Raw genomic sequence first — 25,473 nt, 5'->3', positions numbered from 1 at the left:
TTCGCCTTTTCAAAATAACTCACTGTCATCCATGGTAACGAGTTTGGTTAGATGGGACTAATTATTTAAATTAAGGAATAAATAAATCGAAAGAACTGACGACTGGCAATATAACAACAGGTGAGTGACAAAAATTAAAATGAAAAAAAAATAAAACCCACAATAGCCTACTTTGGGTTACCATCTGCAACATAACTTGTGTCGGAGACAATAATTCAATAATTAATGTATGCTGGTTTGTAAGCCGAATTGCTGATGTATGTACCGAATAAACATTTTTTAAATATGTGCTACATATCCCTTGTCGTCGGAAGGTTACACTGTGCATGTGCAAAAACTGTAGGCTATGTCATGTTACGACGATACCGTTTCGAATAGGCTAAGTTAGATTTTCCTGTTCTTGTATGGAAAACAAGTTATTTTGTTTTCAAATGTCGTTTTATTTGCCTTACTATGCACGTAGACTGGAGTGGAAAAGTGCAGGTTTGGGCAGTTTGTTCTCATTTATGATGGATAACTGCGCGCTTTCGTGCAAGGTAAGATGCTTAAAATGTAACACTAGAGGCTTCCAGCCCACGGGCTGTCTTTGAGAAAAGTCCATGCAGTTATTCAACAGTCTTCCTGAGCCGCGAGCCGCCTAATTGGCTACAGATGCGGAATTCTATGCTCTTTTACCGTTTAGAAATTGGATGCATTTGAGAAACTTTATGAGGCGAGCCCAACGTTTGCCCGAAGGAGCAAAAAGAAGAAAACAGAGGTGCCCTACAATTATACATCGTGTCATGTTCATAAGCCCCTGGGTAATTTATAAGACGCAAGGTGGAAAAGGCAGAAAGCCAATAACAAAAAATACTTCAACGAAACGTGAAATGGCACCATGAAACGATATTTTGAACGAAAATATCTCTGAACGAAATATGGTCATTTGTTTGCATCATCTCGTGAGCACTTGGTATAGGCAATTTGTCATTTGGCTACTACTCAGAATGTTTCATAGGCCACTCTCGTCTTGTATCCCTTGTATTTTTGTTATGTAGCCAAAAATGAAGAACAAAAAAGATGGGTGCTGATAGGCTAGCCTATGTGTGCATGCCGTGTTTTAGTTAATGGACCGATTATATTTAGAATGTCTGAGTCTATATTAGCAATGCAGTGCCCAATTGTGCCTTTCAAGTCTACCATATAGGCCTACACTACAAAACTATATCCACGTCTACCCACAATTCAACAGCACAGTGACTTATCCTGAATAAATCGCCTACTGCCCACTTATGGACAGTCAGTTTAGACACAGTGCCAGTCCACAGAACCGCGCTTAATCCATTAATTCAGATTAATTCAACTGTGAGTAAAAAGTCTGCATGTCCAGATTGATGCCCGGAATGTAAAATGCAGCTTGTGCCAGCCTTCTTGTTAATTACATACTGAGAGAAGGGCTAAAGACACCGTCCTCGAAGTGCCCTTTCACCCTAGACTTTGTAAGCTGCACTTATTAAAGCGAAAAGTGCTTCAATATGTGGCGAGCTTCAGGGGAGAACGCGATGGGGGTAGGGACGAAGGGTTCTGTTTGCTACCCTGCTCCACACGGGTCTATTGAGCAAGTTAGAGGAACTGAACCTAGTAGGGACAGTTCTGTTGTACTGTTTACAGAGATCTGTGGTAGCTTATTTATAATAATGGACAGAAAAACTGTTTGCACGATGTTAAACCTGCCCTATGTAACATGGATGTGTCAATTAATTTGTGGGGCAAATTAATAAGGACAGTCACATGGCTGAAAATGAAACTTATGTCCCTTAAAACTTCCGGTGGTGCTCGTGAACCAAATATGACCTTCCTCCTTGGTGGAAGTGGTTATTCGGAACTGAACGCAATTCACCAAACCACAAGGCGTTCGCTAATGTGAACTGCTCAATTGATGAAGGCTATTGACATGTTTTCGATAGCACAGGACTATACTGTAGTCAAGGACATCAGTACGAAGTGAAAATGTGCTGTTTCAATTAGGTCTAGCCCATAAATTGTGTAATTGGAAAGTCAAATTGGGCTCTAAATTACGTTTACCACGGTTGTGTGTCAAAATTATAATTGCAAATACGCGAGTGAATAATATTTTTATATAATTTTTGTTGGAAGACAAAAAAGTCAATTTCAGTGGGCTGGAGTTGGGGTTCACATTAGCCTAGTGGCCTACCTCGAATATGAAGCGTATAAACCCAATCAGAAAGATATAATTGGAAATCAAATACAGAGCCAAATCTTGAGACATGTATAGGCCTACCATTGCTGACTAGTGCGAAATACATTGGCCTTTTACATTGTAATAACAGTTTTGTTATTATGCATATCACACACATATTGCACCCTATACAATTGCACTATTGAAAGTATATCCATAAAAAGCTGCTTGTTATTTCTGGTAATAACTAAATCAACAACAGCAACACCAATAATAATGTACCAATAAACACATATGAACACAATATCCTACAAGTTTAATATCGACTCATTTTAGTTTGCTATTCCTCAGGGCTCTTGAACGCTGTTGCACATTTTGGGCCTTCCAGTCCAAAGAACATGTTTCAGACCGTACCTGACACTTCGTCTTACGTCAAGGTAAGACAACATGGTCTCTTCGATCAGGTAATGTTGTGTGTGTGTTGGGGGTGGTGGGGGACTCAGGGGGGCCTCAGGGGCCTCCCTTAAGGCTATAGCATAAGATCTCCCTCCGATGATTTTCAATTGCATCTGTACAGCCGCTTGATGTCGTGTTTCGATAATGATTTTCAATCACACCTTGATTCAAGTGATCTGTTTTAGTGTCAATAACAATTACATTTATTTTGTTTAAAATGCAGAAGTTTTTACATCATGCTGTTTTCCCTCTCCGCTGCAGTCTCAAAAAATGTAAACAAAGAAAATACTGGACATCTGGTTTTCACGTTTAAACTCTGCATCAAATCACATAGTACAGCGTGGAATTGCTCCAACCGGCTAACTCTGATAGTCCTTGAACAGTTTGATATAAATGAAATATACACGCTCATAATTGTAGACCGATTAACCTGCAGTGTAGGCTACAGCTTTGGAATAGTCTACAATGGCCTAAAGCCAATCCTTTTAGAAAAGCTTTTTGTTTTGCTCATTTGAAATGTTGCTTTGTTGCTATTCATTCATGGATATCTGTCTTGTTTGGTGTTTTTAAAGCATACACAAACATGGATACTAGGCACTTTGAAAATGAGCAATTGTGCGAGGCCAAGCCATTCATAATATCGTTATAATCATGGTATTTTCCTTCAGCTACTTGTTATGTTTTGGAGACTTATTGCCCTTTGCATAAGGGGCCTTTTCATACAGCCACGTTTGTGCCTCTGCTGAGAGACTTAAATTTCAGTGCCATATGCTGGAGTTCTGTGAACAATTCACGATTTGTTTTGAGTGACTCAAAAAGCATGAACTTTTGAGGAGAAAATATGGTTTGATTTTTTTTTGGTGTGAAGTAGGTAAATAATTATTAAACAAATGGCTCAGGAACTTTGGCAAAACCCAATAGCCTACTTTTTATTTTTAGCCTATTGATTGAGATTCTTGAGTTAGGGCGAATATGCTGTTCAATTGGGAATAGTGGATCTAAAATGAATTAACCAAACATTTCTACTAACTTTGATATAGTCTATTATGGCATAGGACTACCAAGGTCTTAATGATAGTAGCAGCCAAATAAAATAAATGTAAACGCCAGACGTACAATACGGTTTTGCATTCGGGGGATAATGTCGCTCAGAATGTGAATGCCTCAAGACAAACTTTTAAAGAAATACTCTGCTTTATTCAAGCGAATCCACAGTCTAGCATTGGTTTTGTTTGGTTAAGGCCAGGCGAGACCAGAGCTCTCCAATAAAAATAAATCTCAAATTAATTATGGCCTCAAGCAAGGGGCCAGACAGTTCGCTCTTGTGTGCAGCAGTCTCCGTTTTTTTGCCCTCGGTATTTTTACTTCGGTTCTCTTTCTGCCCGTGAGAGGTATGGGGCTTAACAGAACTTTCCCGTCTAATGAACAATCTTAAATGGCTGATCCATATCGGGGGCTATGTCATGGTTAAAATAATAAAGGCCGCAAGCGTGTGTCACAAAAGCGAATTCATAGGCGTTGCCCAAGGAAGCCTAGCCTATGCCAACTTAACGAGATGGCTCCCGGGTTTTCCGATAATGATGATCGTACAATTAATGCACGTGAAGCCGGGCCCTCGCCATTTAGTGAAACCTACTCGAGCCACACAAGTCAATGATGGCTTGTTGGTGGCTTGTCAAATAATGATACCGTACACCAAAATGTCAACAGCCCACTGAACATCGCAGTTGCCATCTTTAAATTATATGTCTATTTATGAGACTCAAATGGTGCGCTTCAGTTTGTCCATAAAATTGAAGTGGGCAAGCATGGGCAAGGGCAGGTCTTTAAATACAGATCATAACCTCAATGGTATCCACCCACTTCATGCTTTCTCCAATGGATAGGCGCTACTGGTGTCCTACTGCTTGTGGTAGGAAGAAACGTCTGGCTGTCAACTTTCTGCGTCAAGCCAGATGTTCTGTGGTTCACTGTATAAACCAACTTGCATCTGTTTATTGGCCTTCCAAAATGTTTGTTAACATTGTTTTCATTATGGCCTTGGCTGTTCTTAGACCCACCCTTTGCCTTTCTACACAACGAGTGTTCAGTAAATTACTATGTGAATAATTTTATTAGCACCATACTTCAAACTTCAATTCCCCTATTTGGGGGCTAGTGTTCGCTGCAATGGTCAAAATGGTCACCAAGAAATATTTTATTGTCGGATGTTGGCTATTCATTCTCCTGTCCTAACTCCTAAAGAGAGTCATTCTATTATGTCAATGACGAATATTACAACTATTAAATGTTGAATATGAAAAAGGAACAGCAACTTAACAGTTAAACAAGGTGTCTCCCTTAATTACACATGGGCTGAGCTGGCCCCAGGCAGGAGAAGCCTTGACCCCTAGCAGGATCCAGATGTGGTAGTCTCGAGGGGGCCTCTCCCCCAACAGACCCCCAAGTCGAGAGCAGACAGACCGGCCCGTCTGTCAGTCGCTGCGGCACGGGCTCCTTTTGGACGCTCAGAGGCCGCTCCCCTCAGGCAGGGTCCTGTTGGTCTGGTCACGTTCAGAGCCGGCTCCATGTCTAGAATCTGCGCCGAAATTGTGCCTGAATTGATGAGGGCAATTTCGAAAGGTAGGGAAGGAAAAATACGTGGGGGTGGGGACTTTGTTCAGTGCGTCAATGAGGAGAGGCAAAGCCTAAAACTAGCCTACACTATAGGGCCAATTCCAGCGTTAAGCTAACAGCATGCAGGAACAATAGGGAGAAAAGCAACAGTAGGCCTAATAATATTTACGGTATATCATACAATAGGCTACACATAGCCGACACTTATTTCGGTGAATGTTTAAATCCTTAAATTAAAAAAGGGTCTCATTTCAAGCTATCTCAACCTCCTGGAGGTACACAGACCATCATCATTCATTCATGTGTCGAATAACAGACGCACACGTGTAGAACAGACTGTAAGCATTATGTGACTGAGGCACTGCGTGCTTGGATTTTATTAATGGTGTTACGGGAAAACTCCACAGAGGCTTTGGAAGCTATAACAAAGACTAGACTGCAACAATCCCTTCCACAGGTAGTTCAAGTTTGCATTCCCCTTAAGTTTAATTTAGAGGTAGCCTATATAATCCGCATTTATAGGATCACATCTGTCTGCTTTAAAAGTAGACCCCTATTTTATCTATTTTTCGCAGTAAACATATGGACAGTATGATGTATGACCTGATTTATTAACAGCAATTACACTAAAACGCCGTTTAATAATAGTCATGTATCATCTGTTAAAAGCTTTTCCATTCAGCTAATCGTATTTGTTCAAATAACCCATTGATGAAATGAAATTGTTTGAGAGCAAACCCATTCATTAGTGTTTGTGATATGCGAAGTCTTAACAATGTGGCATAACAGGCTGGCAACCATCCTGTAAATATTTCCGTGTAAAAACATTAACAGCGGGGCTGTAACACTCAATTGTTTTTGCTGCTTATCTCTTTGGGACAAGTATCCTGCTTTTCGGTGCTGTGATGAAGGCAGGGCTTGCAGTGACACACATAGCTTCCTTCTCAAAAGCGGTGACTTCACTTCCCAAATTTAGACGGAAAAAAATCCATCCGGTAACTCTTTCTCTCCGCGACATATCGGGGGCTGGAATTAATTCAGGAGCGTGTCATGTTTGGATTATTGTTGGGGTCCGCTGAAAATTGCGCAAAATGGACGGAACTATTAAGGTAAGGGTGGAGGTTGGGGTGTACGAGTTTGAGAGAGAATGCTTTTTTCGAGTTGCGCCTCCTTTTAGCATGGGTAGCTATGTCTAAGCTGTAGCCATATGATACAGAAATGCGTAGCTCTTTCTTTACTCCAAGAGCGGTAACCAGATTACCTTATCCTTTCCTCATTCTCACCAAGTTTCCTTTTCCTTTGCAACCAAAATCTTCGGGAAAAAGTCGTGTTGGGATTTAGAGAGGACTACACAGAAGTTTTGGAACGAGCGCGCTTTACGCACGTCTGAAATCGAAATGTGTGATTTTTTGTTGTTGTTTAGAATATGAATTTTAGAAAACAAATAACAGAGCAATTATATTACTCATGTAAACTGCGTTTGGTTTTATGGATTTGAGAAATAAGTGAGCGTTTGACAATAGACAGCATGTCGTTATGCATATAGGCTAATGCGTTCGTTCGCTAAGAGCGATGTGTCAGTGCTGCGCAACACTGGTGGCACGGCGCCTTGGACCCTTTCACGATGTCTGGGTTCATTCGAAACAATTTTGGTGATTCAGAGTGTGTGCTCATCACAGCACTGTTTATGTGTAAGTCTGTTTCCCAATTCTGCTTAGAAAAACGTTAACTCAATTGAGATAAAAACCGAAGTGTCACAACACATTTCAACATCGTACAAATGTAATGCTTGTTGTCAAAGTTAATCTGCACAAACAAAGGATTTAACAGTGTTAAATGTTTAAATTAGTTTATTACAATGAGCTGGTGCACTCTTGCTAGCAGAGTAGCACGGTAGCCTGCTGCTGGCCCCGGTATTGGAATTCCAGATGCTCCGTTGTACAGATGTGTCAAGGGTCCTGAAATTCAACATTTCAACATTCAGATATGTCCTTGTTTGAAGATATTGCCAACGCTCGGCCTAGATTCACTATAAGACGGTTTCCAACCATATAGAAACATTGAAAGTGATTGTTTGCGTACAGAATTCTGGCATGTTTTCTTTGGATGGCGAGGGGTGGGGATGTGTGGTCAGTGTGGCAGCTGGGTGTGGTATGAGTTTTGGAACACTGTAATCTTTGACCAAACAGCAAGGGTAATCAATTGTTGTTAAAGCATAAAAGCCATTATACTAGTATGAGGATGGGAATGACGGTCAGCGTGTCCATATTGCAGACTTACATTTGGAAAACAAAGATGAATTGTTCGATGTGATGACTGCGGTGGAAGTATTTATTTATGGACATCTCTGATTGTATGTATTAAAATGATCTGACTGCATTCAAACATACTCACCCAGAGAGGGTGTTCTCGAGTCATGAGAGTTTCCTGTGCTACACAATCTTGTTTCCTGACAGGTTTCCTCTTCCTTCTCAAACAAAAGACAGGAATGACCCCCCCCCCCTGCCCCTACACTCCCACCTCCAGTGGATTTATGAACGCCAACTAGACATGTGCACGTCTTAATATGAAGCACATGCGCACTTTTCAGGCGTTGCTTTGCGACGGAGGGCTGTGGACATAATCCCTGGGGTATTTGAGGTTACAGGTGTCACACCGTTAGCAGTGATCACTGAACCATGCCATTTATGGTCGTGGTGACGATAATAGTGAGGCTGATGATAAGGAAGATAACATTAATGATGATGGCAATATTGAAAGTGATGCTAATAACATGTTTACTGGATGTGCCATCGTATAAAGAGAGTATGATTATCAAAAATCTGAAACTTTTGTCAGGAGCTTTCACACATGAAACCTATCCTGACTCTAGGTTGCTTCTTCTATAAAACAAAAATTTTAGAGATTGGATGGGAGCACATTTCGGGGAGTAGGTGCTCACACGAAGTGTGCCCAGTCAGAATCAAGATCAATCAACTGTATCCTTATCCCGCCCTGCCACTGGTGGTCTGCGTGCTTCTCACTGATACAGAGTAGAAAACAATGCCTTGGCACAGCCTGCCGTCAGAGCCTGCTCGTCAGCGCACACACGCTCCTATTTTTAAAACGTTCTGTAATCTTGATAGGCACATGCCACTTGCCAATCATGAATGACATGGTGTATATGTCACTCTGATATGTCAGTGCAAATTTAACGTGCAACAGCCACAATAGCAGAGTCTGCCCTTATCAGGCCACATTGAGACATTCCCTCACTGGCCTGCCCTTATCATCCACTAGCTAGCTGGGCTGGGTGGTTCAGATATCCCAGCCTATGTTGGTCTTGCCGATGAAATCACTGGTCATGTCTGTCCAGAAGGCCAAAGTGCCAAAACAGATGTCCCCCTCAATATCATCCAGCCTCCTTCAACCACCTACGCCAATATCTGAAACGATGTCATCGCTGTGATGTCGCCAAGCTATGCCAGCACTGTTTTTTTATGACCTTTGCTTTGGACTAGACTGGCCACAAATGTTATTGTTGTACAGTTACCATGTTTGAGACATTTCATTTACTGAAGAGTTTGTACCTGTGGCATGAACCCGGGGTTCCAAAAGCAATTCCCAAAGTGTTTGTGAATCGTTTCTGACTAAGATTCTGGTATTTAAAGCAGTTTGTCTGTACCCCGTGTGGGGCCCGTGTTTATTTACCATGAGACCGCTGACATGTACAGTACATATACCCTACTTGTTCTTCTAATTAGTCTTGATGATGAACATCATGAGCTATCTCAAGATAAGATTACACAGGATGTGGATACAGTCAGCAACCAGACAGCCGCATGCATTGTTGTAACTCCAATGGGTCAACTATTTTGCGTATATATGCCGAGAGACTAGAGTATAAAAGTATATACAGTATGTAGTATATACGTATATATTTAGAAAGTATATAATTATGTAGGCTAGTCCTTTGTCGTTGTATTTCAGCTGTGATACAGTGTGTGTAAGAAAACATACTGTATATTTGCACAAACAAGTCCTGTTTGTAAAATCGTTGTTGTTTTCTACCCAAACTTCACACCAAATGACAACAATGCTCATGATATCGTCACATCCTTTACACAGCACAGAATATGCCTTCACAAAACGATCTGTCTCAGATGTCATTAGCAAATAAATACCTTTAATCTCAAGGATTAAAGATGTCCTGCTCTTGGCTTAGCCATCAGATGCTGTGAGACCCAAAGTGCGTCAGATGTGATCCTAATCCCTGAAATGCAAACCATTTGATATTTGTCCCAGTTTGATTTGGCATTGTCTTAACAGTCACCAGTATCATAGACACCTCATTAGGTCTGAAGGACTCGGCATCATTCTCCGGCTATTGAAATGAACCCAGGAGCACTAAGAGGTTTGGGCATTGTGTGTCTGAGGGTCATAGCTACCACATTGTTGTCAGCCTGTTTGTTTTGCCACCCTTCGTAGACAGACACTCTTCAGACACGGCCGCGTTTCCAAGCGTTCGTTCCAAGACGAGAGACCAAACACGTGGACACAAAGCCTTCCTCCATCGAGCCCCAGTTGCTCTGTTTGTTTTCTTTAATAAACCGACATTGCTCCAGCTGAGCCACTGCAGAGGGGTCAGTGTAGAACTGACCCCCGTTTGCTTCTGTTCAGTCTTCAGCTGCGAGTCTCCCCCTCCCTCGTCGGACGGACCGGGAGCCGGAGGCGAGACCGCTTGCACGCGGCGGCGCCCAGGACGCGGCCGCGTGGACACGTTTGAAGTCACAATAACGTCAACAGGAAGCTGTCTTTAAGCTAGCTAGGCCCAACTGCTGCATACACAAACCACTTAGGAGGGCAGATATGCGATGGAACACATAACTGCGCAGTAATTGCAGTAAACAGAAGATGTGGCTGAGGGAAAGAGATGGAGGATGGGAGATGACGTGATAGGTGTACTTCTGTAACGTTGTGCTTTTCCCCACCCACAGGAGGCGCTGTCAGTGGTGAGTGAAGACCAGTCCCTCTTTGAGCCGCCCTACACTGCTGCCGCCCCCCTCCCCAAGACAGACATGACTGCTTCTGGCACACAGGACTATGGCCAGCCCCACAAAATCAACCCCCTACCCCCCCAGCAAGAGTGGATTAACCAACCTGTCCGTCCAGTCAACGTCAAGAGAGAATATGAACACATGAATGGATCTAGGTAAAGTAGCCTACCACCCATTTTACTAGACTCCAGTATTTTAGAGCTGGTCAAATTTGGATTTGGAGTCCCAGACACAGATTAGACATAGTCACAATAGACACACAGATTTCGTTTTTTGCCGAGAGTTCTTATAGAATATTTTTTGGGGGGGTTTATGACTTGGCTTAATCCCTGTTCAGGAAACCAATAAACCCATAAGTGCTCATTTTAGAAAGTACTATGTATCTCAAATGGCAGGAATAATTTGTCTAGGCTAAATCTGAACAGGTAGTCTAGTCTTTGGAAATACCTTTTGTCCACTTGCTGAAACCTTAAGTAGGTACAGTATTACTGTTAATAGAGATCATTAATACAGCAGAACGATCTACTACTTAACCAAATACGCATTTAACAGGAACAGTGTCTCATTGTGGGTTGGGACTTTGGTCTTTCATGGGGTCCAGATATCCAAAACGTTACTGAAAGGCTCCATCCAATTGTGTGTACACTCTGAGACAACGTAAAGTCTGAGACAGACCATTTATCTAAACTGATGACCCTGGTGTCTCTGCAGTCGGGAGTCTCCTGTAGACTGCACTGTGGGGAAATGCAATAAGCTGGTGGGTGGGAACGACACATCTCAAATGAACTACGGCAACTACATGGACGAGAAGAACGCCGCGCCCCCCAACATGACCACCAATGAGAGGAGGGTCATTGTCCCCGCAGGTAACGGTTGCTCATCGCCTCCCTCTTTATTCAGCCCCTCCCATCACAATGAACCCACACACCCAAGTTATCAACCCAAACATCCAAGATTTGCTTCTATTCAATTACATTTCATGATGTCAACATTTCAGCCTTTATGCTTTCAATCAGTCTTGCGGACGCCTGAGTACAGTTAATTCGATATTGTTCTGTTTGTTTTGACTGCAGTTCAATTGACATCACTAGGCCATCACTAGGCTGTCGCCTCAGTAAAAACATCCTGTATTCTCTTAGGCATCCACAGCATCAGAATAGTAGATATTATCGAATGACAATAAGCTGCTCCATGTTCTGAAGGAGAACTTCAGGCCCGACAGCTTGCGTGACTTCCATGCCTTCTCTGCTTCTCTCCCACCAGACCCTTCGTTGTGGTCGCAGGACCATGTCCGTCAGTGGCTGGAATGGGCCATCAAGGAGTACGGCCTGCTGGAGATCGACACGGCCATGTTCCAGAACACGGACGGCAAGGATCTGTGCAAGATGAGCAAGGAAGACTTCCTCCGCCTCACCACCATGTACAACGCCGAAGTCCTGCTCTCACATCTCAATTACCTCAGGGAAAGTGAGTTGAGAAAAAACAAAATGTATTCACAACCTGTTAGAAATGCTTTCTAGATCACTATCACTAGCCTGTTACAAACAAAGAACTGTACAGTAAACTATTCTGTAATTCTATGGTAATACTGTATTGTCTATTGTCTACACAATTTCAGACCTCAAAGTGTAGACTTTTAAACATATTGTTCTTTTCTGCGTTTGGATGGGGAGCCCTTACAAAAAAGCCAAACCAGGGGAGTAGCATCACTCATGCTGCATTGTCACTGCACACAGTTGCCTAACAGTGATACCGATTCCTAGGAAACTGTTTATATCCAAAATGGCAGGCCGGACTTTGGCACAGCTATAGTGGATTTTAGGGAACTTTCCTCTTTAGATAACCATCATGCCCCCCCCCCCCCCTTCTCTACTGGGGACAGGCCATAGTCCACAATAAGATGAAGCCCAGGTGCATTGCCTCAGGAGCAGACATAAGGCCTGTGTGTTCAGCCTGGCAAGGGAAGTTTATCTGTAATTGACTAGAGAAGCCTGCTCTGCTCTCATCCTATTGAGGGGCCTTTCTGTGCACTTTTCTACTGCATGTTTTGGCAATGAGGTACGGCTCCATAGAAACATGCTTTCTCCCTGCGCCCACATGCAAATGATGTTTAGAAGCAGCATGTCAGGGAGAAGTACAGCATATGGCACATGGCCGGTCAACTGGACTGAGTAAAGTTTGCTCAGTGTTCAGTGTTACCTCGGTAGTTGTCAATTCAGCCTTGGCTGTATGTATTTGATGCATCGTGGTGGCAAGCTGCACTGCTAGTATTTTAGCATAGCACTTTAGCCTGAGGTTGGACTGGATGAATACGTTACTCATTTTCTTGGCCTAAAGAGTGAACAGTCTATTACTCTAAATCAGCTAGTCATAAATGTCCTAATAGATGTCTCGGTTTTCATCCTGCTATGCCTCACAAACACACATGTGCTAGTTAGCAGGAGATGCTAATGGCTTGTGCTTCGGAGCGGGGGCAGAGAACATCATGACACTGAGCTGGGTGGAGCCGCTGATGGGTCGGCTGCATTTAATGCTGCTCCTAAAAATGTCTCAGCCCGTGATGTAATGGGAACTTTATTCCGCGGGTGTCAACAGTTTTTCTCCGTAGCGTGGCGTCTGGGAGTAGAGGATGGTTGTTGTTGAGTATAACGGCCCCATTGTGTAGGTGTGAGCGAGTGTGTGTGTGCGTGCGCGCGCACGTGTCTGGATCATCAGGCAGTTCTGCATCTTCTTGTCAATCGCAGAGCCCACTGTCTCTCTGTCTCTCTTTCTTTCTTTCTTTCTCTCTCTCTCTTTCTCTCTCTCTGTGTCTCTCTATCTCTCTCTATCTCTCTACTTCTCTATATGCAGGGCAGCAGTTTTCATTAGGGACGGTTTGCTGCAGACCTTAGCCCGGGCTTAGATTCACTATACTGTGGTTCTCTCTGCCACTCGTCCTTTTGATTTAGCCCTTGTGTGTTTTGGAAACAGAAGAGATGTTTTCGGAATCCCCCGCTCGGCAACTTAAATTGCTTTGGATGCGTTCCTGAGCCGGAGAGACAAGCGCTCCGAGCGACCCGTGCGTGGACTGACCAGTGGCAGGCAGGGGCGCTTTGAGAGAAGGGCCATGGTATGGTATACGGCCTTGCACCCGAGGGCTCGGAGGCAACGCGTGAGTGAGTGAAGGCATGTCGGAGGGAAGGGGAGGTTCCAGCGTTTATCCTGACCCCCGCGGGCACTCCAGATTTTTCTCGTAGAAAAACCGAAGCCGATCTCTATCCACCCCCCCCCCCCCCCCCCCCCCACTCCCGCAGCACAAACAAACACAATCACAGACGAGGAGTGGCCTGGGCCAGAATGAAGACCTCTGGCTTCACTCACGAGAGCTGGAGCACGGCCGAGCTTCCAGCTCAGACAGAGAGAGGGAGGTGGGGGGGGGGAGTCAGGCCCTGGAAGTATTTAGTGATTATAGGCCGTGTGATGTCTTCCAACAACCCCGCCTTGCTTCCCCCCCCCCCATCCTATCCCCTCCATACACACAATTCCCCTCTCCCCCCCCCCCCCCCCCCCCCCCCCCCCCCCCGCTACAATCATTTCATACACACATCTGTGTGCATCATGTGTACGCGTTTTGATACGCTAACTAAAAACTATTCGTGTCATGAAGCACTTTTCTTTTGTTTGGGGGCAGAAAGAGTGACATATGTGCACACACACACACACACACACCCACATAGGGCCAGGTATGGCACGTAGACACCGTGCCGGACCTATCAGAACCCCCACCTACCCAGCTGCTCGCTGGAAAGAGGCTGGGTGCCTCTGCATTATTTTGGCCTCATTGTTGGTCACTTATCCAGATTTTTATAAGCGATGGCCGCCCGCGCCCCAATGTGCTTTCAATTTGGGGCCGCAATTTGAGAATTTGTACAAATTAGTCTGTCAGGGAGGGACTGTGGACTGTTTGCTTTATCGCACCCGTGTAGGTCGGTTTGATACCACATGTGCTGTAAACGGAGCAGAGCCAGAAAACCTCAGACAACGAGAGGATCTATCTTCTGACATGGAAGACTGGCCCAGATGGAGGTAGAGAGAGAGAGAGAGAGAGAGAGAGAGAGAGAGAGAGAGAGAGAGAGAGAGAGAGAGAGAGAGAGAGAGAGAGAGAGATGGGGAGAAAGGGAGGGAGAGAGAGATGGGGAGAAAGGGAGAGAGAGGGCAAAAGTAGAGAAGAGATACGAGACAAAAGAGGAAGCGAGAGAGAGCGATGCTTTTTATAGAAGTATGTGAAAATGAACATTGTCATTGGAGAATTGTAATGGTTTTCTTTCCTAGCTCTCCTTGTTCTATGTGTCTGGATGGATTTACTGTGGAGAGAGAGGGAGAGAGGGAGGGAGGGAGAGAGGGAGAGAGAGTGGGAGAGAGTGATAAGTCTGGGCTCCCACATTTAACTGCAGCCCTTGCTGCTGCTGTGTGCTGTGTGCTTACTCCAGACTGGAGGACATTCTCAAGCCCTCAATAGTTTATGCAGACCATAAACATCTGGGCTGGAGGGCTGTGGAGGAAGGTCTGGAGTTCTCTCTCCCTCTCTCTCTCTCTCTCTCTCTCTCTCTCTCTCTCTCTCTCTCTCTCTCTCTCTCTCTCTCTCTCTCTCTCTCTCTCTCTCTCCCTCTCTTTCTCTTTTTCTCTCTCTCTCACACACACAACGTGTCTCTGTGTCATTCTCTTTCAGTGTCCCTCTCTCTCTCTATGTACCTAAGTCACTCGGTCAGTCTCTCTCTCTTTCTCGCCGCTGTCTCATGCTACGTTTTTATGGGGGGCTCTCCCTGCATTAGTGCTTTCTATTGGCAGATTAGCACCGGAGCAGAGCTGGAGCCGTGTGGCCTGGCTGTCAGCTGTCGTCGTTAGCAACCATTACAAAGCATTCTGGGTCTGTTTTAAAGGGGGACCGGGGTTAACCAAGTGTCTGAAAGTCGGGTCTCTCGGGCATTTGGCTGACTGTGTGTGGGGGGGTGTCCTTTAGCCCGAAGGAGGAGGGTGCAGGCGGCCGGCGGCATCTTTGAGCGGGTGGGACAAAACCAACACCAGAGGCCCAGTCGCTGGCCGTGACGTCATGCCATCTCTGAAAGATTTCTGTCAATATTATGGTGTGCAAAGATGGTGGCCGGGGGGTCTTTTTAAAGAAGCAATCAGTCATAGAAAAGGAGGAGAAAGAGAGGGAAAGAAAATAGAGGTGTGTTATGTCATAGAGCAGACCCTGCGCAGATGTGGATATGGAGGGATGGAGGAGGAGAGGAGAAGCTGAAAACCAGCCAGTCCCCCCCCTCCCCCTGCTCCCCCCATCCCTCAGATTACTGTAGACTTTAGATTTTTTGGGTCGGGGGGGTCCAAATAAATACAAGCTGTGGCCAAGATTTCCTCGCTCCCAAAGTGTCAAGGGCTGCATTTCCAAATCTCTTCTCTCTCTCTTCTCTCTCTCTCTCTCTCTCTCTCTCTCTCTCTCTCTCTCTCTCTCTCTCTCTCTCTCTCTCTCTCTCTCTCTCTCTCTCTCTGTCTGTCTGCCTCTTTTCTCCTCTCTCTCTCCCTCCCTCTGTCAGTGCTATGGGCTGGATTGTGGTTTTTCTCAGCCTCTCTGCCCGTTTGCCTGTCTGAGAGTGTGGGGAGAGTCAACCCCTGTCTCTCTCTCCCTCTCTCTCTCTCTTTCACTCTCCTTCTCTCCCCTCCCTTCCTTCCCTCAGCCCTCTCTTTCAGCGTGGATGTTTCGGCGGCGTGCCTCCACTGCCTGGTGTGTGGAATTATTTTTGTACGCCGAGCTGCGTTTGATTGCTGTGCAGGGACCCCCATCCACACAATGCCTCCCCTGTTCAGCCACCCCCAAGATCCAAACTGGGACCAGAGCCTTAGGGGGGGGGTGCCGTGGGTTGGGGGTGGGGGGGGGGGGGGGGTTAGAATATGTGTGTGAAGTCCCCCAAGAACTACCCTGCCCCCCCCCCCCCCCCTCCGCCCCACACACCAAAAAAAACAGACCCCCAGGGTCAACCGCCGACCCTCACCTCCAGTCCTCCACACACGAACCAATGCGTCTCGATCCCCACCCCCACCTTCACCACCCTTCCACACCCCACCCTCCCCTCCTCGTCCACACCCTCCCCTCACCCCCACCTTCCCCTCACCCCCACCTCCAGCTACCACCCCCCATTCCCCCCCCCCCCCCCCCCTGTCCTCGGCACGGGCGTGCCATGGTGCCACACACCTACACGCGTCTCGTATCTGCCCCTCCATTCAGAAAAGAGAGAAGAGCGATCTCCCAGCCAGCCAGACTCCCACTGGTAGTCGTGTTCAGGCCAACGCTCCCCACGCAGAAGTCGAGCAGTGTTTTCTCAGCGCATTTTTGGGGTCTGTTTTTCCACTCCTTGATTTATGCCTCGGGGCGGCTAAAATTAAGAGAGCGTTTTGGTGCCGCCCAGGGTGCAAGTGTAAGCGGAGGAATGCAGTCTAGAGTTCTGCTCCATAAGGTGAAATGAATAGCCAGCCATGTGCAGCTGAGGCTTCCCTCCTTTAGTTTAGTGCTCAGAAGTAGGTTTCACTGTTAACCCGTCGACTACATTGCATTCCAGGTTTAGAGTGTACATTTTGAGTCCTTCTGCTGGTAAAAAAAAAAAAAAAAAAAAAAAACTTGAAATAGCTTGATGTGTTTTTCCCCTGGATGGTCACTTAGGACGTTACTGTAGAGCTTAAGCTTATGCATGCTGAGCACACATCCTTGTAACAGGGAACTGAAATCTTTTTACTGCCATCTGCTGGCTGGCAGCCAGTGCTAGCCCGGTGTCAGCTGTTTAAACATCATTGCTGAACAAACATTTGTAAAGAAGTAAACACATACAGAGGTGCAGAAAATAATATTGATACTATGGGCGGTATGCTAATGCGACACAATATTCAGGATTGTAGTGATTTTCTGTCAAGTTTTCCCCTTGCTTTTGAGATCTCTGACATGTTGATGTGGCTGCTTGTTGCAGGTAGCTCATCGCTATCCTATAACACTCCATCTCACACGGACCAGTCTCCACGCCTGGCTGCCAAAGAAGGTAGGATTTGACATTTCCCTCCACATAAACACACTTTTTTACTTCAACAAAGATTCAAATAGTCTACAATGGAGATGCTTCCCTTTTGTAATGGGTAACTATCTTCTTGAAGATGGGTTTTTTTGAGTGGCTGAGCTTTCTTTGAGCCCGGGTGACTGAAACAGTCTGTTCTCTGGACCACTATGTGTCTATTACAGTCGTTCGTTATTTGGATTTGCATGCGTTGCGTGTGTAATTGGTCCATCATCCTTTGCCTGAGACTATTGAATACTCAAGTCACTGTGAGGAGTTCTTCTGGCAGGGATGTTGAGGTGAGTGCACAGGTTAGCATGCTGGAGGACAGAAAGAGAGAGAGAAAGAGAGACGAATTGAGAGATAGAGAGGGAGAAACAGTGCGTGAGAACCAGAGAAAGAAACTGACCGTGAGGGAGGGAGAGAGAGAGAGAGAGAGAGAGAGAGAGAGAGGGGAGCTAGTAACAGAGAGAGAGAGCGCAAAACAGAGAGAGACAGCGCAAAGCATGGGAGACAGACATTGAGGAGAGGAAGGGTCCCTTCTGAGAAGACAGAACCTTCTCATTAGGCAGGATCATTAAACCAAAACAATGGAGCGCCACGCTCTGCCTCGTGCTGCCAGCCCCTGAGAGACGGACGCGCTCAGAGCCAGCGCCAGCTCCCCCTCCCCTGCCACGGAGAACACATTCACCGCCGACAACCCAGACAGCGGCATCGGCAGGTGCACCTTTTGTGTTTCCCAAATAACAACAGCACTAGCCCCAATCAATGCTTTCCGAGGCCTATACCTGTAAAGAGGGAAATGGAGGGCTAGCTCAGAATGGAGGGCGATTAGCAAGATAAAGGCACACGTGGCTACGGATCTTTGTTGGGAGGCGAGGGGAAGATAAAAGATTGAAGGAAGAAGGGCTGTGAACATAATTTAGGAAGGTAGGGAGGATGTGAAGAGACAGGTGGTAGGAACCGAGTTTAACAGGAAAGGGAGGGAGATGGAAAGCTAGTTTTTGTTTTTATAGACTGGACTGGAGTTTATTGTGAGGGGAAGGGGCACGTGTTAAGGAAAACAGGCCTAGCGGAGGAAACGCCAGGGTCTTTGTGCGTGTCAGTGGTTGAGGAACTTTTGGAGAGCTGTGGGGGATTATTGTGGTAATTCAAATTCAGTTTGAAGGCACATTGTACTAAATGTTTGTTTGATCTGTATCCTGATTTTAGACGTATTTTTTAAACCTCCACAGTTTTTAACCTATAGAAGCTCATTTTCTGTAAGATGTCCTTGAGTTTTTTGAAGGGCATCCCCCAAATAAAAAGTTATAGATTCCTTAATCCTTACGGTCTTTTGAGAGGGATAACCGATCTATCTGACCTGTTTAAAAGTTTTTTTGGGGGGGTTGTTCTTCAAACTCTGTGAAAACCACTTACAAGTCCTTTAGAGTGGAAACGTGAAGTCACCACCCCACCAGAGAGCAGGCTGCAATAACAATGATAGTCTCGCTCACAGGACAAGCGCTTATCTAGACGGAGTGGGTTGGGAAGGGAGGGGGCTGTAGGGGGGGGGGGGGGGGGTGACGACGACTGTGCAGATGAATAAATCCCCCCCTCATCGGTGCTACACCGTTCCCTGTCCACGCAGCGAGGCCGGACCAACGGACAGGGAGAGATAAGATTCTGCGGGCCGACCCCTGACCCCTGTCTTCCTGGTTCTCACTGGCAGGTATTTGGACTGGCACACATAGCCGGTCACTCCCTCAGCAGCGTTTCCCCTTCGCAGCACTACACGACCGATCCCCATAACACCCAGTGCTTCTCACTGCTTCCAATAACAGAATACGGGTAGCCGCCGCCAGAACTTCATAAAATGGGTCTTGCTTAGGAGCTCACAACAGAAGCCAGCTCTGAACCTCTATCAAGGCTCGCTCACATCCCAAATGGCCAGATGTTCCCAGTCATATTGCCTTTAGAAAGTTGGTTGAACCACATCCAGGTTCTCCCAGGGTAGAGCAAGTACTGGCATTCAGCTGGAGACCTCTAAATCTTTTCCAGACTGTCTGGTGTCAAATGCAATGTTATGAATAAAAGAAAGCATAGAAATGGAATGCAGCAGCTATGGAAGTGTGCGTTTGTGTGTGTGTGTGTGTGTGTGTTGATGTGTCTTCAGTCGATAAAGTGTGTGTGCACGCGTGCACGTGCTAGTATGTGCTTGCGTGCTTGCGTGTGTTTGTGTTTGCTCCTTTGTGTGTGAGCGTGCGTCCACGTGCACACACCATGCATGTCGTCTAACCTGGAGGACGCGAGCAGGAAACCCTAGATTCAGTGATTTACCACATGGGTGCTCAGTAGCCACTACAGAGGCAGGTTGAGAGATTGATGGGCCATTCTTTGTCCTCGGCTCACTCCTTCATCTCTCCTTCCTTGGCCTCCCACGTTGAAACCGTTTGATTCGCACTCACTCTATATTCCAGACATACACTGGAGGCGCGCCGCGTCCGCGGAAACTCTCGTCGCGCGGGCTGCTGTATCCTTGTGGTTGTACGTGTACGGTACGGCCTCGGGCTCTTGTCTTGTGCTGAGCAGATGCACCTGTGTATGGGGTCAGGGAAACCTTGCCCAGTCTGTCTGGGGCGGCCTCCCTCCTTAGCTGAGAGTGTGGGTTAAGAGCGGTCTATGGCTGGACGCTCTCAGCGGTTGCTCAGCCCCTTGTTTTGACTAGCTGGATTGCTGTCGTGTCTCCCAGGATTGTGCACCACACCCCGGCCCGTGTGGAAACTGGCGCAACGTGGAAGGAGGGAGGGAGAGCGAGAAAGAGAAAGAGAGAGAGACAGAGAGAGAGAGAGAGAGAGAGAGAGGGAGATGGGTAGAGAGAGAGAGAATGAGAGAAAGACAGGCAGAGAAAGAGGCGGAGAGTCGAGGAGAGAGAGGCCTGGAAAATGATGGGAGAGATGGGGGCTTCTATTTGCACACCCGCTCGTATCAGTGTCTAACCACACTGGATGTGTTTTTGTGTGTATAGTTCTGTCAATGTCTGAGTTGACCTCGCTAGGTGTGTGTGTGTTTCTTTGCTTCTTTGTGCTTCATGTGTGTGTGAACGCAGTAGCTTCTCTAGTCCGCAGTGTGTGTGAGGATATTGGCTATGTGACCTGTCTCGTTGGAAGTAGGCTGTTCAGGCCAACACTATTTAAGAAGTCCCCCTCCTGAACCAGACAGTAGCTATATCCGCCATCATTGTTGTCTTTTCAAATTCCACCGTTGTGTTTCGTCTGCCTAAGTCTCCTCTCATATCCTCTCCCTTCTCCTCTCTCTCTCTCTCTTTCTCTCTCTCTCTCTCTCTCTCTCTCTCTCTCTCTCTCTCTCTCTCTCTCTGTCTCTCTCTCTATCCCTCTCTCTCTCTTTACTGCCCTTCTGTTAGTGACCCTTCTCTTCTCTTGGAAGGAGGTAGCCCCTGTGTGATTTTTGGGGGAGTTGAGGGGGGAAACAGAAAGTGGGATGGGGGGGGGGGCAGTTAAAACAAAGAGAGGTTGTCTGCAGGCGAAAGGAGGCAGGAAACGCAACTCTCCCAGGACTCTCCCCCAGTCGTTGCTCCTTGGCTATCCCGCCGGCCTTCCACAGATTGGACCTGACAAGTCAGCTAAGCCCTCTAGCCTACTCGCTTGTTATTCCTTCACCCCTCTCCACCTCTCCCTACCTACCTACCTACCTCTCTCTCTCCTGCACTCTATATTTTGCTCACTCTGTCATTCCTTCCCCCCCCCCTCTCTCTCTCTCTCTCTCTGTCTCTCTCTCTTACACAATTTTTTTCTCACTCTGTCATCCCCTCCATTCCCTCCCTTCCTACCTCCACCTCCATCCCTCCATCTTAGCCTCAGACCCAGCCCACGGAGAGGAAGGAGAGCCCCTGCCTTTGTTCAGCACGTCCAATTTCAGGTCCGCGAGGCAACTCTAGGGTTAAAAATTGAAAAGTTAGAAATCAGTGAAACGGGGGTCTCTTTAATGTCTAGATCGGTTTCTTCTTGTGGACGTTTTTATAAAGTGTCAACACTCAGGAGTGCAAGGAAATGAAATAAACTAACATCCTGTTAAAGTACTTTTAGACTTGGATTAGATTGGAAATATTGTTTTTGTGAAGGATTACATTGACAAAATAATATTTGACAAAAAATACTTTGTGTTGGCAAAGTTATCCAGAGACACTTTCTAATATATTATATAGTATATTCAACACCAAGACTTAAATTATGAGAGTCAATTTGTTCATTATTTTGTATTGAACGATTGACTTGTGACCAGCAGAGGGCAGTGTTGAATAGCATATTAAACCTTGACACGGAACACAACCAGCTTGGACAATTGTAGACTCTGAGGTCATTGATGAGTCACTGAATGCTCTCAACAAACGTGCCTTTGAGGGAACATTTGAGTCAATAATGTAAAGTTACTGTGACAAAAAAAGGTCTTCGTCATGACATGACTAAGTCTGTCTTGTTCTAGCTGTCAGCATGGCAACATTTCTAATGACACACCAAGTGCACACACACAGACACACGCACACTCACACACTCACACACGTACACACACATACACACAACTACACCAACACACACAAACAATGTCTCAGGCCAGTTGGTTCACACACGGGAACAATCTACTCCAAAGGATGATACAAAAGGTTGGAGGGGTGCACAGTTGGACTAGAATCCTGTCTTTCTTGGTTAAGCAACCCTCTGGGATCTCTGAAATGACACAAAGGCTTGAAGGAGCGTGACGTCAGCACAGTGAAAGTAGACTAACAAGCATGGCTACAAAGGCATCATATTTCTTCCTGCCGCTGTGAGTTGGTCAATGAGGGTTTGTCACTTAGTCAGGAACATGGCTAGCTTGCAAGTAGCTTGTGTACATAGCAAATGACCTCTTGGGCCATGTAAGACAGTGAAATGAGGGTCCACGTTTGTTTATGATGTGAGAGTGCAGGAGTCATTTTTGTGGCATGACCAAGAAGGGATGCATCCTCGGTTGGATCTGGTTGCATCAGGGCACATGCTTGTGTACGTGGACATCTCTGCTCATGGTCGTCTGTGCTGCAACTTTCCCCACAAACGTTTTTTGGTTTTATCAAAGCCATCTTCTTTGTTCATTCACTTTCGGAGACATCATTGCATGCCAAATAAAACCACATCGCCCATGCCAGATATCCTGTAACGGGTTTCTTGGACAGCACTGAGATAGGCAGACCTTTTTATAGTCTCCTCTTGGCATCCTTCTCTCCCCTTATTTCCGAGACAGTCTCTCTGCTCCCTCAAGGCTAGGTTCTCTTCCAGAGATGGGTTGGAGAGTGGAGCAATAGGGTTCTCTGCCAAGAACATTAAGAACCAGATTCTCTAGCTGAGCCACTTCATCCATTTGTGACATTGGGATGGGTGGATGTAAAGTGTATATGTATGAACTGGATTAATAATAGAGTTCAGACTGAGGTAGTCGTTTGCATTAACAAAGCCCTCTTTTTTCCCCATCTCCTCCTTCTCAGACCCTTCATACGATGCTGTAAGACGGACAGGATGGTCAAACAGCATGCACAGCGGCAAAGGTGAGCATCGTGCACTCGGGAACATACCGGGAACTTTTAGTTAGCTGAGAGCTAACTTTTGAGCTCTCTCCTCGTCATTTTACACCGAGGCCCCACATCGCAGAGGCACATGTGAGAGGCCACGCTCGGCCGCGAGCACGTCAGGCCAGACCACCAACGACTAAAACCTCAGCCGTCAGCCTCCGAACACCAGACGCTCACAGCACTTAGCATAGCCGCTAGCTCCTGCCCTGTTTGCTTTGGAACGCTTCGGACGTGCCATCAGGATAGGCTGCATGTTATCCGTGGCTGAACCCGCTTCTGTTTTTCCTCTCTCTTTTTAATTTTTTCTTCCCTCTTTTAACCTCTCTCCTCTCCAGGCTCGCCGGTGGTCACACAGAACGTGTCCAAGTCCGCTGAGCAGGCCAGGCCTCAGCCAGGTAATGGATTTTTGCAGCTTGTTTCTTCAGTCCAGCGTATACATCACACAAGTCAGATCAGACTCACCACAGAGATGGGTACTTGATATTGTCTGACAAACCTCTCCTTCTCCTCACAGATCCTTACCAGATCTTGGGACCCACCAGCAGTCGACTGGCCAACCCAGGTAAGGATTGGAGCGTGGGCATACCTTGGCAGAGAGGGAAAAGTACTTCAAATGTCTTGGTGGTCTGCATTGCTGTTTGTTGTAGCCACGTTGAAAGTTATTGTTTACAAGATTGGGTCTGAGTTGTTTTAGTATGGTAAAGATGCTTCTTAGTCCTCTTGTTAAGTCATCCAGGAATTCTGGGACAAGCAGCAGATCCTCGCCTCTTGTCTTTATGGATTTCTAAACATCATAAAATAAATCATAAATAATGTCATGAATAATGTAAATCATTTCAGCTGTGTGGGTTTATTTGCGGGCATTTGTGTGCTTCCTTGCCTCAGGCTCTGGTCAGATCCAGCTGTGGCAGTTCCTGCTGGAGCTCCTATCGGACAGTGCCAACGCCGGCTGCATCACCTGGGAGGGCACCAACGGGGAGTTCAAGATGACCGACCCGGACGAGGTGGCGAGGCGCTGGGGCGAGCGCAAGAGCAAGCCCAACATGAACTACGACAAGCTGAGCCGCGCGCTGCGCTACTACTACGACAAGAACATCATGACCAAGGTGCACGGCAAGCGCTACGCCTACAAGTTCGACTTCCACGGCATCGCCCAGGCTCTGCAGCCCCACCCTACCGAGTCCTCCATGTATAAATACCCCTCGGACCTGGCCTATGTACCCAGCTACCACGCCCACCAGCAGAAGGTCAACTTTGTGTCCCCTCACCCCCCCTCCATGCCAGTCACCTCCTCCAACTTCTTCGGACCCACCGCTCCCTACTGGAGCTCCCCCACGGGGGGGATCTACCCCAACCCCAGTGTGCCTCGCCACCCCAACGCCCATGTGCCCTCGCACCTGGGCAGTTACTACTAAGTACTTCCCCTCACCGTTGATTATCCCCTCCTCCCTGCTTTACGACAACCAAACCAATCATTACCCACTTTCTCTCACTAATGAGACCTAACCAACTGAAAGAGATTGAGGGAAACACTCTCTTTAGAGACTGTGCCCATATATGGTCAAATGAAGGATTGCCAAATTGAAGGACTTATAAATGACATATAAATGGGTTTAGGGAACAAATGGATGCTACACTCCAAATGGAATACTACTTATCTGCGACTGTTTCCCTTTTTGTTTTTTTGGATGATTTTTATTTGCCTTCCCATCCTCTGGAAGCTGCATCCAGTTATTGTGCCTTTGAAATCATACACAGTTAACCACAGAGTCCCAGGGATGGGACAAAGAGAGAGCAAATGTTCTCACCCTCCATTCTAAATGCCTCTATTCCAAGACATGGGCCTATTTCTCTTTGGGTCTCAACCATTCAATGCATACAGCAAACCACGTGCCTTCTTCCTAGTCCAGTTTCTGGCTATGTTCCCATATCAGTTCTCTCCAATGTTCTGTCCTCACTCCATCCCTGAATGTGTGGAGAGTTTCTTCTAGAATTGTAGGGAGGGAGGGGGAATGGGGAGGGGGGGTGGGGGGGACTCCAACGAGAAGGACTTCTCAGCACTGAATGAAATTTGGCAACTGGAATATGCCATGTCACAATGAACTTCTCCTCCAAACTGGAAGCTGGGAGTGTTGGAGACCAGAGTTGGAAGCGCTGTATGTTTTCAGGGGGCCACACACCAGTTGGCTGTTTTAGTTTGTTTTGCAATGCTGTTTGTCAGCAGCCGTGCCTTTCCCAAATGTTTTGCTGGATCAAGTCAGTGTTAATGTGAACGTCTTCTGGTCCACGGATAAACATTTAAAGGGATAGTCCACCTAAAAATCGATGTTAACGTGATGTTTATAAGTTTACCTCAAAAGTAGTCTTCTGTAGAAATGGTTAGCCATCCCTCACCTACTGTGTCATCTCAGCTCACTGCCTACATGTCCAAAAATTTTGAATAATTTTGTTAGTATTGAGCTGGATTTACACCAACACTGAATCGTCACAACAATAAGAAACTTTGAGGTT

At 46.3% G+C, this 25,473-nt stretch overlaps 1 protein-coding gene across 3 annotated transcripts; it reads left to right on the top strand.

The window, feature by feature from the left end:
• fli1 (Fli-1 proto-oncogene, ETS transcription factor) lies at positions 1-24,937 on the top strand. Of its 3 annotated transcripts, XM_067245946.1 has the most exons (10): positions 1-120; positions 2,531-2,616; positions 10,228-10,442; positions 10,999-11,153; positions 11,551-11,754; positions 17,283-17,351; positions 22,879-22,938; positions 23,298-23,357; positions 23,477-23,524; positions 23,848-24,937. In XM_067245946.1, exons 2-10 carry the CDS (start codon positions 2,578-2,580, stop codon positions 24,375-24,377), a joined length of 1,380 nt encoding a protein of 459 aa, XP_067102047.1. In that variant the 5' UTR covers positions 1-120; positions 2,531-2,577; the 3' UTR covers positions 24,378-24,937. The 3 variants fall into 3 exon arrangements, with proteins under 3 accessions (XP_067102047.1, XP_067102049.1, XP_067102048.1); XM_067245948.1 differs by lacking the exon at positions 17,283-17,351; XM_067245947.1 differs by lacking the exons at positions 1-120; positions 2,531-2,616 and adding an exon at positions 6,233-6,360.
• The last annotated feature ends 536 nt before the right edge of the window (positions 24,938-25,473 follow it).

Source organism: Osmerus mordax, chromosome 11 (genome assembly GCF_038355195.1).
Source record: "Osmerus mordax isolate fOsmMor3 chromosome 11, fOsmMor3.pri, whole genome shotgun sequence".
Classification (NCBI taxonomy): domain Eukaryota; kingdom Metazoa; phylum Chordata; class Actinopteri; order Osmeriformes; family Osmeridae; genus Osmerus; species Osmerus mordax.
Note: the sequence above shows the minus strand (reverse complement) of the source record. Positions and strands in the feature narration are given on the sequence as shown.

Bases quoted from the DNA above. Each gene is read 5' to 3' on its own strand.
- fli1 (XM_067245946.1), top strand. From the start codon at position 2,578: ATGTTTCAGACCGTACCTGACACTTCGTCTTACGTCAAG. The intron at 10,443-10,998 runs GTAAAGTAGCCT...GTGTCTCTGCAG, and splicing joins GAACACATGAATGGATCTAG to TCGGGAGTCTCCTGTAGACT. The intron at 11,755-17,282 runs GTGAGTTGAGAA...TGCTTGTTGCAG, and splicing joins TCTCAATTACCTCAGGGAAA to GTAGCTCATCGCTATCCTAT.